This window comes from Buteo buteo, chromosome 16, assembly GCF_964188355.1.
Source record: "Buteo buteo chromosome 16, bButBut1.hap1.1, whole genome shotgun sequence".
NCBI lineage: Eukaryota > Metazoa > Chordata > Aves > Accipitriformes > Accipitridae > Buteo > Buteo buteo.
The window spans coordinates 20071318-20084183 of NC_134186.1; the positions used below are offsets into that span (position 1 = coordinate 20071318).

Below are 12866 nucleotides of genomic sequence, written 5' to 3' on the forward strand. Positions count from 1 at the left end.
ACGACCTCCGGACGCGCTACCTCCCCCTGTACCTAGTGCAACTCACTTTTAATCACTTGCTACTCTCTCCCCGCGCCTGCTGCAACCCCAGGGGCACCGCGGCGCGGAGGGGGACGCCCCGCCACGGCTGAGGCGAAGAGACAAACAGCGGCGGCAGGCCCGCCCCGTCCCGCCCCCCGCCTGCCCTGAGGCCCGTAGCGGCCTCCCCACAGACAGCGTTTCCCGTCGCTGTCCTTTGGGTCGGGGTAACGTGAGGGGGAACTGGCGACAGCCGAACGCCATTTACGGCCCCCGACCGCGGGGCGCGGCAGCGGGAAGGAGGGAGGCAGGGACGACTGGACTGGGAGGGACGGGACGGCGCGGCGCGGCTCGGCTCTACCCCGGCCGCCTGCTGGGGTTAGGCACTGCGCCTCCGACACCCCTCCTCGTACTTCGCCGACGACTGCGCACCGGCCGTCGGGGCGAAGGGGAGGACGGCGGCAGGGCCTGGCCGGCTCTCGCGAGAGCGGCGCCGGCGGCCATTTTCCTCATTGATTGGCGGTGGCGGAGGGGGCGGGAGCTGTGGCGCTGCCCTCGGCGGCTGGGGCGGCGGCAGCGGAGGAGGAGGAGGATGAGCCGCTGGCGTCCCCCCGCCTCCCGCTGCTGACGACGACGACGCTCAGCTCAGCCTGCTGCGGGCTCAGCGCCGCGCCACCGGCCATGGTGCCCAGCGAGGAGAACCAGCTCGTCCCCAAAGAGGTGAGGCGGAGCGGGGTCGCGGCGGGGGAGACCTCGGGCCGGGCGGCGCGGGGGGGGGAGGCCGCGGCGGTGGCGGCGGCTCCCGCGGCGTGCGGGAGGCCCGGGGTGCCGGAGCGGGCCGAGGGGGGCGCGGAGAAGGCCCGGCCCGGCCTGGCTCGCCTTCGCTATCTCCCTGCGAGGCCCGGTGGGAGGGAGGGCCCGTCTTTGTGAGGGGGCCGGGCAGCCCTCGGCCCGCGCAGGTCCGGACCGGGGGTGAATGGTGGTGCGCGGGGGGGGAAGGGACGGCTTTTCCGTGCGGGCTGGTGTGAGGAGGAGGCCGGGGCCGGGCCGGGGCCGGGCCTGGGCCGCGCGAGGCCCCGGAGGCGGCCGGAGAGTTGCACCTGTCTGTGTCGCGGCATGCGGGGAGGGCGGCCTGCGTGGCGCCGGGGCCGGGGCCGGGCCGGCGGCGCCTGCGCTCGGCCGCGGGCCGGGCCGCTCCCCGTGTCAGAGGTCTTGTGCGGAGCCCTGCGGGAGGGCAGCCCGCCTCCGGGCTGGCGGGGAGCGGCGGCTGCGGGTGAGGGCCCTGAGCTGAGGGGGCAGAAGAGAGAGCAGGCCCCGGCGGCGAGGCGGGTCTCTGGGTGCCCGAGGGCCACCTCGGTTGAGGGAAAGGGGCCGGCGTGCGAAATGTGGGGGGGGCAAGGGGGAGCCGCTGCCGAGTTTGTGGGGCGGCTCCGTGCCTCGCCGGTGCGAAGCGCTGCAGAAAACAGGCAGTAGTGTCTGCGGTGGGTGCCGGAGAGAATGTGGCCCGGCTCAGCAGTGGATCGAGTTTCCTTTATTGTGGGCCCCTCATCTCTCCTGTGGTGCAGGAGGAGGGGAGGAAGGCTTGGTTTTGGCCGTAGGCTAAAGATAAGGGCCTGCGTGAAAGAGGAAGGCTAAGCCTCTGTCCTCCAGCGATAGGCAAATGACACGTGTCAAGTAAGAGCAATGCTGTTCGGGGAAGGAGTCTTTGAGTGACGGTGTGAAATGTTTGGAAACAATTACTCGTAGAGTAGTGTTAGCAGAAACTTTATTTCGTGAGCAGGTACGCTTACATATTCAGCCAACTTTTCTGACAGTTTTAGTGTTCTGATAAATTATTCAAACTCTTCTTGTTGTTTTTCGTCAAATGTCAGTGGCTTCTTACATCTACGTGTTCCATTGTGTATTCTTATGGGAAGCTTTGTGGGGCAAGGACTTCAATTTTGTAGGGTTTAGCAAAATGAGGTTCTGATCCTTAAATGGTATCCCTGAGCAGAACTGTGAAACCAATACAATTGTACAGGTAAGTACAGGATATATGTAGAACAAAGGTAACATTACCTGTTGTTTGCTTTCTTAAAATCCTGAGGTTTAAAGGACTATGTTAAGTCTTTTTGCAGGAAAGAGAAATCTCCAGAGACTTCAAACAAGGAATGGAGTGTAGTGGCTAGTACGCTTAAATATTTGCTTTAAAAAGAAAATGTCACCAAAAACTTAAGACCAGGAATAGAAGATAAAAGCTAATATACTAAAATATTTCATTTTAAAAACAGAGAAAAGGGAGACTGGCAGGAGAAACCTTGTGGCATTAGTTGTAGTTAACTGGAACAGGCAAGATGATAACAAAATCAGCTAGCTGAGGTTGTTTCTTTAGTTATACGTATTAATAGTATCCCTGTCGGCTTTAAAGTTGTATTCAGAATATACGTATGATTCAGATGTGTATTTTTAACTGACTCATTGGACTAGGATTTTGAATGCACTTTTATCTGGAGGGAGGGGAAGTACGGGTAAAGGAAGATGAATATGTGTTGTTACAGATATCCATATCTTAAACACACAGCATGAAATCTATAAACTTTGTACATTGATAATGCTAGTGTGAGCTGCTTTTTCTCAGCAAGTTTTCTCAAGTTATTTATTGCACCCCTATGCATTTTTGTAAGTAAATGAAACTGAACAGAATATAAGAACAATTGAATTGAGGAGGAAAACAGATTAAGAATTTGTGTTAAGCCCAGCTGGTTGTATATATGTATGTTGTAACAGAAGTTTATCTTCAACTTTTCCAATGTTTTTCAGTATATCCTCATTTTTATTTCAATGATAGGAAGTTTAACAGATATTATGCTACAGCATTCACAATAAGTCCTTCTGAGATTCATTAATAGTCTCATTGCAGAGAACACTGTGAGTAATGGGTAAACAGAATTCTCCAGGTCCCTGAGTTCTCAACAGCCTTCTCCTAAATATTCCTATTATGCAATTATCAGCAGCTGGAGGCAAAGCAGATCGTTTGGAGTTTCAGTCTGCCCTTTAGGGGTGGATAAAGGATTACAGTTCATATTTTTTGGCCCTCCCCAACGTGCTGAGTGGTATCACTTGTATAGCTCTCTGTCTTGTGCTGCTTCAAAGATTAAACCAGGATGTGAACCAATGTCTGCTAAAGATGAGTACACAACCGTATTTTTCATTTGCATTCCAGTGTAAAAGAGCAAGAAGAAATGTTATGTTTGCTTTAGGCTGATCTGGGGAATGACTAATCATCTAAAGGAGTGGATGGGAAAAGGATTTTGGTTCTTGTCTACAAGCTTACGTGATGCCATGGTAGATATGGTAGTGGGAGGTATCTGTAACATTAACAGCCTCTGTGTTTTAAGAATGGAAGGATAGGTATTAGGTTGTTTATAAGTCTTCAGTTTGTGTTTGTATGTATATATATCTGTGTATGCTAACAGGAGCACAGATTGCTATTTTTAAAGTGTATTGCATGGATTTTTTTCATTAGCTTTTGTAAAGAGTAATAGTATATTTTCACAAAATACTAGCAGTTTCACTGATGCACTTAGAATATCTTTCATTAGTCTCTTATGAAAATTTCTCTTTTGGACTTTGCATAGGTTCAGCTGCATCGCTGAAGTACAGGTAATCAGGGCCTTGTTATTTTCTCTTGCTCATAACTTTATGCCAAAGTTCTTTTTCATTTGGAACAGATACAATAAACCAGTTTCTAATAACCCAGTGTTGGGATTTCATATTAAATTAAGATTTTTGCCCAAGTTAGACGGGCATTTAGTAAATTTGTTCTTGCATCCCTACCACTGCCTAACGCTTTCCCAACTGTTCCTGTAATTGCGCGACCAATAATACCTTATGGTGGGGGCAATGAGAATTCCTGTTTGCTAGATCTGGGGTTTGGTGTGAACTGGTCTATGTTCCTTTTCCTTCCAATCCTCAATTCCTTTTCTCTCTTCATCTGAAAGATAAGTCAATTTGGTCTTCTTTTACATCCAACAAAACAGAAGGCACTGAGTAACGTACAGGACATTGCTGCACCCTGGTAGTAAATGCTAAGTGTGTTCTTTAAAAATTGCTTTGTTATTAGGTGCCAATTTTCCCCCCATTATTCTAGCCCTGAGGTGAGGGGGAATAGTCTAAGTAAGATAATAATGGAAATAAGAAGAAAATGGTGCTATTAGAAGGGAAAATGCTTCTGTGGCTTTCAGTGTTTCTTAGAGGAAAAGTAGACTTGAAACTTGTTTTGGGCAAATCTACCTCAAATAGAAAATAATAAAATATTCTAATCAACACAGTTGATGAGAAAGTTAGATGTGTATGTTTCTTTGCTGGTAATGTAAGTGAACTTTACTAAGACTTTTCTTGAAAATTGAGATATATCAGAACTTAGTGAATATTGCCCAGAATAATCAGAACATAAAAAGAATTGGTCAGAATATAGAAAGTATGGTCTGCTATGAGGTTTTTGAAGTGTCTGTGCCACTAATTAAATAAGTGCTGTGCAGATACTTTCTCAACATGTTTCAGCATGAACTATCCAAAGTACACCTGTCAGAATAAATATATATATACACACTTTGTACTTGCTGCCATTAAATCAAAGGTAGTGTGAGTTCTCTCTCAGCTAACTGATGTGAGTCTCTTCATCCCTACATTAATGAATGCATTTTAGTCTTCTGCATTGAACAAATAAAATATGTTTCTTGATGGGTATCACTCTCACTTCTTCAGTAGAAGAGCAGGAATCGGATTAAGATATTTTGCAATTCTGTTTAGTAAAGGGATGCCATTCTGTTCAATGCTGATGACATCCTTGTTTTTTCATTCCTGTGTACTAAGAGATTTTACAAGTGGTTACAGCTTGTGTAATTTATAATTTTTTCCTGCTTTCCTTCTAGTGTGCTCTGTTGTAAAACATAAATGTATGATTGTGACAAATACAGAAACTGACTACTACATTGACTGAGCAGATATTGTGGAAATCAAATTCAGGAAACAAACAGAAAATCTACCCAGAATTCCACCAAGTCATTTGTTCCTTGCAAGCAGATGCTTTTTGAATAATATTCCGTTCGGTGAATATTATACTTTAATGAAATTATATGAAATGTAATTGGTTTGGTGAATAAGGCATGAGAGTAGAATGCAAGATCTTTCCTTGCTTCCTTCAGCCACTGAGCTTCTCAGTCACAGTTTAGTTCCCCTTGCTATATACATCTGGTTATTTAATCTGTAGTGTAAGAAAGATGATCAGGATAATTATCTAGTAGTACCTCGAGATCATCTGATGAAGTTTTTGCCTAAGAGATACCAACTACCTCTTAGGTAGTAGTTGATACTGGAACCTCAGTCTTTAAATGCTGCTAGGTGAAGTTGTCACTCAGTAGAATAATCTGACAACTAAATAACGTATCACTTTGTTTTGTTTTGTTCTGTGATAATACATTTTGAACATGACCACAAACAGGAAGTGCAGTTTTCTTTAGTGTTTTATGGGTCACTGGTGATTAAAGTTTCTAACTCAAATGGGTACAGTAGTATAAGTATAATTCTTAATTTTTTTTTGTGCAGCTGCACAGTTTCTCAAACTAGTAATGAACTTTCTCCTTAGGTGTGAAGTAGTTATCTGGAGGCAGAGAGTACTTTAAAGATCTGTCAATGTTACATTCTACACTTTCTTGAGCTCAGAATTTCAGTATACAACAAAAAAGTTTCTAGTCCTTTGTTTGTTGCCATTTTTAAATAAAGTCCACTAATTCTATTTCCTGTTGTTTTTAAAACCTAAGTACCGGTGGATTTAGATCAGTGTGGCCTTGCATCATAGTTTTAAAATATGAATTGTCCTGCCACACAAATACTGATGAAAATCATTATTGGCCCACTGCCTTTTGCTGATACAATATGTTGATATTAATATAAGATTAAAACTTGCAGAGACTTACTGAAATAGACCAGTACCTTGACTTTGTGTTACCTTTGACTTACATGTTTTAGTCCTGTCAGAATTAAACTTGGAGTGGGGTAAAGGGAGAGAAGGTATTATTTTAAACATTTTCCTGGTACATTACAATTGATACCATAATGCACGAAAATATGTACAGGTGTTCATATATGCAGTCACAGCTTCACTCTTTCTGCTGCATTTGAAATATATTGGGTTTTATGTAAGAAACTAAGTAAGAAAGTTACGTCTTTAGAAGGTTGAGTGATTGAGTTACATACACATATTCAGCCTTTTTATTCAGTTTGAAAAAGTTTTTAATTCCTTTTGTGAACACTTAAAGACAATATTTTACACTTTATCCCTTTGAGAATTAATATGGTATACCTTCAGGTGAGCTGCCTATTTAGCATTTTGTTATTTTTCTTGTCTTGAACAAAATATTCTCAAAATAATGCCACTAGTAACTAAAGAACTGATAATTGAAAATACTAGTAAGTCTAAATTTTTTTGTAAACTTCTGATAAAATGATAACCAACCTGATCACAGTTTCAGCCACTGTGAAGTGTGTAGTATTTTCTTTGGTTTTTGCAATGCTTGGCATGTAATTAGGTTGCACTGAACAAATGGTCGTGTAGATAAAATAACTTCTAAGAAGGACATGTTGGCCATGTTCTAAAAAATTCAGGGGTAAAATTGGTAAAAATCACGAATCAATTTAATCTTTGAGATTGTGACCACAAGGATACTTTAGGTGCTTCTGAAAAATGACAACAGATTATTTTTAGATTGGCAGTTCTGTGAATAGCTTAAAACTGGTTATCGTGCTGCAGTTCAGGTGTATCTTCTCAAGAATCATGTATGATGAAAGCCTTTTAAGTAACATGAGGAAGCATGCAAGAATTCCATCAGATTGGTGAATGCTCTAATTTTGAAGCTGTGAGAAATATACTTGATAATACTTGAAAGTTTTCACGGTAAATAATGTCTGAAAACAGATGTGAATAGTATTTTTTTAAGAAGTCTGGCAGAGTACTGCAGGAGGTAAAGGAATGGAAGGCAGGTATGTTTACCGATTTGTGTAGATATTGTGTTGAGATCCATAACAATGACTGAAGGACAAAAAAAGCCAAACAGATAAAGCAGCTTAAAGTAGTACCTGTTATTGGTAAATAAAATATTTTCATCAATCGATATATGGAGAAATCATCTAGGTCCTTTCTCATATATACATTGTTGTATCTATACCTTCTATGGAGGCATTGCGCTTCAGAGTTCCATGTTCTCCCTGGAGCCCTTTGTGGTAGTGGTAGCAGATAGAGTTTATGCCCAGGCTTCATGGGTGCTCACATTCTTAACTGTTATCCTTCATTCCGTAAAATATTGCTAGAGAACTACACAAAGAATTCCTGATGACCCACCTTACTACAGCTTCTCTTTATCCTTCCCCAGCAGCAGGTGGACTGTTTAAAATTAGAGAGTTGTTAAAGAGTTAAAAATTAGCTCTGTGTTCACATTTTTTAATCTCTACACTGTATAAGAATTAAATTTTTTAGCATACTTGTCTGTTGGTGATTTTGTAGTGTAGTAAACCTTCATTTCAAAATTGTCCAAAAAAAACCCCTCTTCTTCTATTATTATTTTAGTCAGACTCTAATTTGTTTTTATGCTGACATTGCATTTGTAACTCAATCCAGCAGAAAGTCCTTTAGAATATTAGCAGCAGAGGAAAATGTTTCAGTGAAGTTCATGGTAGTTCCATACTTGAAGGAATGGAGGGCAAGTGTGAAAGCACATCCGCTGCTTCTGTGACTCTCCGTAGGCAACAAATGATGTGATTATAGGTTAATATATAAAAGTGTAATAAGTATCTCATGATGTTCTTGCACCCCCCTTTTTTCAGATTTTTTTTTTTTTTGAAGGAGAATCAAGGAGCATGGTGATTAAGAAGGTGGAGAGAAGATGCAAACAAAAGGAAGCCATGTAAAGATGAGGCTTTTTCAGATCTGAATATAAAGTTTGTACCGTAATGAAGGTATAGGGTCTGGCAGCTAGTTTGCAAATATAGAGAACTTAATTTACATTTATTTGTCAGAATTATTTTAGTCTGGTTACAAAAAACTCTTGGAAATTAAACAGTTCAGGGTCATAGGATGAAAGAAAATATGATCAGTTGAAATTATAACCTTTAAGAATAAGAGAGTGAAATACTTAAAATGTCCAGTGGTTAAAGAGAAAACTATTTAGATTTTAAAACTCAGTCTGTTACTAATGTGGATGTATTCTTTGTTACCCCTTAGTTTCCTTAATTTAATAACAGGAAGCTTTGTTAGGGTTCTTGTGTGATCTGTAGGCATGACCAGGAAATATTTGTACTCTTTCATTATTGACAGTTGCTATGTTTGATTTTTAAGGGAAGTAATTAATCCTGAATCACCTTAATTTACCATATTTAAAAGACCTTTAGGAGATAAGTGTAAGAAGACTGGTTCTTCAGGATGTTTTTAAGTAAGACATATTTAAAGTCTTTTAAAATACAGAACTTGGATGGAAAATAGCCTCTGTAAAACTGAAAAGTAAATGTTTTGATCTCTAGTTCAGCTGTCCCCAGACATGTCCCGTCCCCCCGTCCCTCCCATATCCTTTTCTGTAGTCTTTTGAACACCCTGGATATGTGTACTTATCTCTAGCCCCACACCAGCTTTTTCTGATTGTAATTTCTGTTCTTTTATAAATGCTTTTTACAAATGACCCAGTAATCCACAATAGTAGGAACAAACTTTCAAAGGTAAATGCTAGCCTCAAAACATACTCTTTATTTCTGAGGTATAGTGTTATTTTTTTACGTGTTTAGAAAGTTGGAAGTATTAGACATGTGCATGTATTGTAAAAATAATTTGTCCATGTGTGTTTTACAGGAGTGACAGTTAACAGCTGGCATGCAACTCTTTCAGTGAGGTGGCAAATATTCTTGTTAATTTTTTTAAATTAAAATTTCATTACTAGAGAAGCATTTCTGAGGAGGTGGTCTTTGAAAACAACAAATGAATCCATAATCTACATGAGGCAGAGAAGAGAGTAAAACATGTACCCCTTTTTCCAAAAGGAACAAGATCACAGAGGCCCTGCTACGTAATTTTATTTTGTACCTCTTCTCCTTTCTCCATCAGGTCATCCACCATAGGAAAGCATTCTTAGGGTTCACGTAACCAGGGCCGTTAGTATGGCCCCAGCCTTCTTCCGTGGTCTCCAGCATTTATCCTGTATCTACAGCAGGCTGGAAAATAGATGGGTATGTTCATATTATTGTATAAGCACCTTAAGGTCTTCTATGAAGAAAATTACCTCTATCCCAGCCTGGCCCCGTACGCACCCTTTTGGTAGTTTTCCTTCCTATTTTTCCAGTCTTGTTCCTATGCAAGAAGATAGACTGAAAGGGCTTCCCTAAATCTTGTGAATCCTTGATACCCCATCCTGGCGAAAAAGAAAAAAAGGGAGGGGGCGAAGGTTCAATAATCAGGAAAGCAGTCAGAGTCAGGGTATACATTCTTGAATGTGGATGGTATTTTAGGCTTGGTGTGAAGAATTTTTTTCCTCACTAGTAATGGGACAGAAAACCTCTGTTTAGTTTCACTAGCTTCAAAGCACAGTTGTTGGATTTTGCCTGAAGTCTCTCCAGGTATAATGAAGAATTTAAAGTTGAGGATAAAGTATGTTATTCAGGTACTCACAAACCTGATACCACAAAGTCAGTCAGATTCAAAATTAAATGATTGTGTCTAAAGGTTGTTCAGAATTATTTTGCATCAGGAAATGTTCCAACATGAGATATATCAAGTTAACAGCTCAAAATGATTCTATTTATTGAGACCTCCTGGGATCAGTGTTTAAAAAAAGTGTATTCAGTTTGCTACAAGTGTACTATAAAATACTTCTTCATAAAGTATGTTTTGGTTCAGGCATTTGTAACAGAATTCTAAGTGCACTCTTCCCTCATGAACTCAAACCAGGCTGCAGTGAGGCATTTGTGTTGAGTAACAACTCACAATGCTCTGACAGAATTAGTCTAGTAATGTCTTTCAAAAAGAAGTTGCTTCATTCCTCTAAAATAAAGCCAAATGTGAGTCCATTTTATATTTTCTTCAGTAGGTGAGTAACTACAGCAGTGTCTAAAGCAATGGAGACCACCTGCTCAATGCTTCACTCATTCTGAGGACCTTTATCACTACTTGTTTACTTCCCAGGGGGGTGACCTGCTCACCTGACTGCATCAGGGAAGCTGGCCTCTGTAAAAAGAGCTTTGTTGGGCTAGGAAGAAGCATGGAGTGTGTCTAGCCTGGCTGTGGGGAGAAGGGAATTGTGGGCTGTAAGGACTCTGAAGTCCATAGTTCAAAATGCACAGGGTGAAGAGAGAGTTTTTTAGAGTGGAAATGGTAACCTAGCTCTCTCTGATTATTCTCCCCTTACTTGCTGTATATTTGAAAGGTCTTTGGCCTTCACATTTTGTGCAGAATGCAGTGCTGTCAGTATGTATCCCATGTGCTGTTTAATGGGTTGGACCTCTTGGAATAGGTGAAGGAATTCCTAAAATATGGTTGTGGTTTCTCAAGGAGCTGATTTGATAGCAAGTTGTCATTGCTAAGAGTCGAAACAAACTTCTGTTCAGTTGAAGTGTAATTAATGTCTGAACGTTTCTGTGTGGTGATACTTTAGAAGTAAAAGATACATGTGCAGACTACTTTTTTGTGATTGAAGCTACCAAATGTCATTTTACAGTTGTAATTGCTGGACATGCACACCCAATCAGTTACATAAACTTGGAATGTACACCCCAAAGTTTGACCAGCAGTAATGTGATAGGCAGTAGTCACTTGTGTGCATTTCATATGGTAGTCTTAAGTTGCTGAAGCTATGTGAAGTTTGAGAATTGCTGCTTTAGGCTTAATCATCCAAGTAATTTTGTGAATGTAAGCATGATGGCTGCCATTGCCACTTGCTACTGATCTCTTTGTCTTTCCTCTGTATTGCAGTGATTTGTGAGAATTATTTATAGGGTGTGGACATGTAGGAACTTCTCTACTGGTGATCATTTTAAGTCTCAATAGGCCATTAACTTTACTTGGCAGTCAAAATTCACACATCTGTTATTTAAACTCTTGACCTAAAACTTGTGATTTTACTTACTGATTCATGCTGTCAATATTTTTGCCTGTTGCAAATACTGGAATTTGGAAGCGTTTGGTAGATTCTACATGACGTTTGAGCTTAGCTTTAGGTTTCATTTTCAATCTCTGAAAATAGTTTTATAAAAGAACTGAAGCAGGAGTTAAAATCTTTGGAGAATCTTCTGTCCTTTGAAAAATAAAATATGTTTGTGTTGATTTGCTCTCATAAGGTTACTAAAATGCTGCTATAGAATTTTAACGAACTCTGTGATTCAAAGCTGAAAAATAGCAAGCCCACAGCTAAATGCAGTGTTAAAACCACTACAGTTTTGCGTTTGAATATTGTTTTGACAGATCTAGTAGCACTGTAAATTTTTTGTTCCTCTATTTTCAACAAATGCAGAACGTATATAGTCAAAGTTAATGTCTCAGTCTTGCAGATTGTACTAGTACTAATGCTTCCTTTGTTAGTATATACAGAATTACAGCTTGAATTACTTTAGTGCTATAGTATGCTTTATGCTCTGCAACTTGCAGATCGCTCCTGTAAAAAAGATGAAATATATTTTTAGAAAGGTATATGGGGTAAATGCTTATGTAGAATGGTGCTCTAGAATGTCCACCCACGTCAGACCTGTGTGTTGATTGCATGTTTGTATTATAAAGTGTCTTTTGGAAGTCTGGTCTAATACATAGTCAGAAGTCTTCTACATGCAGGTTTGAAAACATTTATCTCCTTTCTAGAACTGGAAGAGTGTAAAAGATGGCATGACTTGGGATGAAAGTGTCAGTGTTTCAATATTTTTAAAAGGTTAACATTTGAAATTACAATTTCAAATATTTATTGACCAAAATATTAGCTTGAGATGACTTCTGTGGTAAAATAATCATAGGATGGTTTCCTGAATTTGTAGCCTTAAGTAGTAGTCTGCATTTGCCTTTTTAGAGGGTTATGCAGTTGAGGGTCTGCAACTTATTTTATTAAGCTACTGGTGGTGTGCATTCTATGTCACAGTATGGCAAAGTAGCAACATCTAGCTTTGAGGACTTCTTACAAGTACAGAATAGTTGTGCTTGCTACCTTAGCTGCTCTTGCCTCTTCTGAGGAAAAGGCAGTAGTATGTTTTCTTACGTACCTGTGAATGCCATGTGTATGTTAGTTTGAAGCCCTTGAACTATGTAGTTAATATGCTCATCTATTTTGTGAGGTGTAATAAATAATTGGTTTGGTGAATTCCAGAGTCATTTTCATCAGGGTAAAATTTAGGCAACTTTATGTACAGTATGACTTTTGTTCTCTTAATTGTACTTTAAAGCATAAATTTCCATGGTGAGAGGAGCTTTTCTGTGAAATGTAGAATTGAACTAGTGGTTATAAAGTATATTCATAGAGTGGTAGAGTGAATGCTTTAATTGAAAAGTAGGGAATGCTGCATTTGAAAGATTGACACATCTGTGTGATATTGTGATTTGGCTTGTCAGAGCAGCTGAAGGCTCTTGGTTACTTCCAAAATTCCTGAACATCATATAAACAGTATGATTTGTAAATTTGATTTTTGATGTATTATGTGGAATATTGAAATTTACTTTTGCCATTCAGAATTTGTTTAGAGTGAAATAACCCTTGGAAATCTTCCAGCAGTCCCTTACTGAGAAATCCAGAGCTGAGAAGCCAGCATAAGAGCATTCTTATGAAAGAAGCAACCTGTAGATATTTCTGTCCAGT

General features: G+C 40.7%; 1 protein-coding gene across 5 annotated transcripts in view; it reads left to right on the forward strand.

Annotated features, from left to right (window-relative positions):
- Nucleotides 1-225: 225 nt before the first annotated feature.
- Nucleotides 226-12866, forward strand: part of USP47 (ubiquitin specific peptidase 47) — a 57248-nt gene continuing 44607 nt past the window's right edge. For 2 of the 5 annotated variants that reach the window (XM_075048100.1, XM_075048101.1), the window contains exon 1: nucleotides 232-738. In XM_075048100.1, the coding sequence (XP_074904201.1) occupies nucleotides 700-738 (39 nt within the window). In that variant the 5' untranslated portion in view covers nucleotides 232-699. Of the gene's footprint in view, nucleotides 739-12866 lie in introns of all 5 variants that reach the window. The other 3 variants (XM_075048099.1, XM_075048097.1, XM_075048098.1) reach the window with 3 other exon arrangements.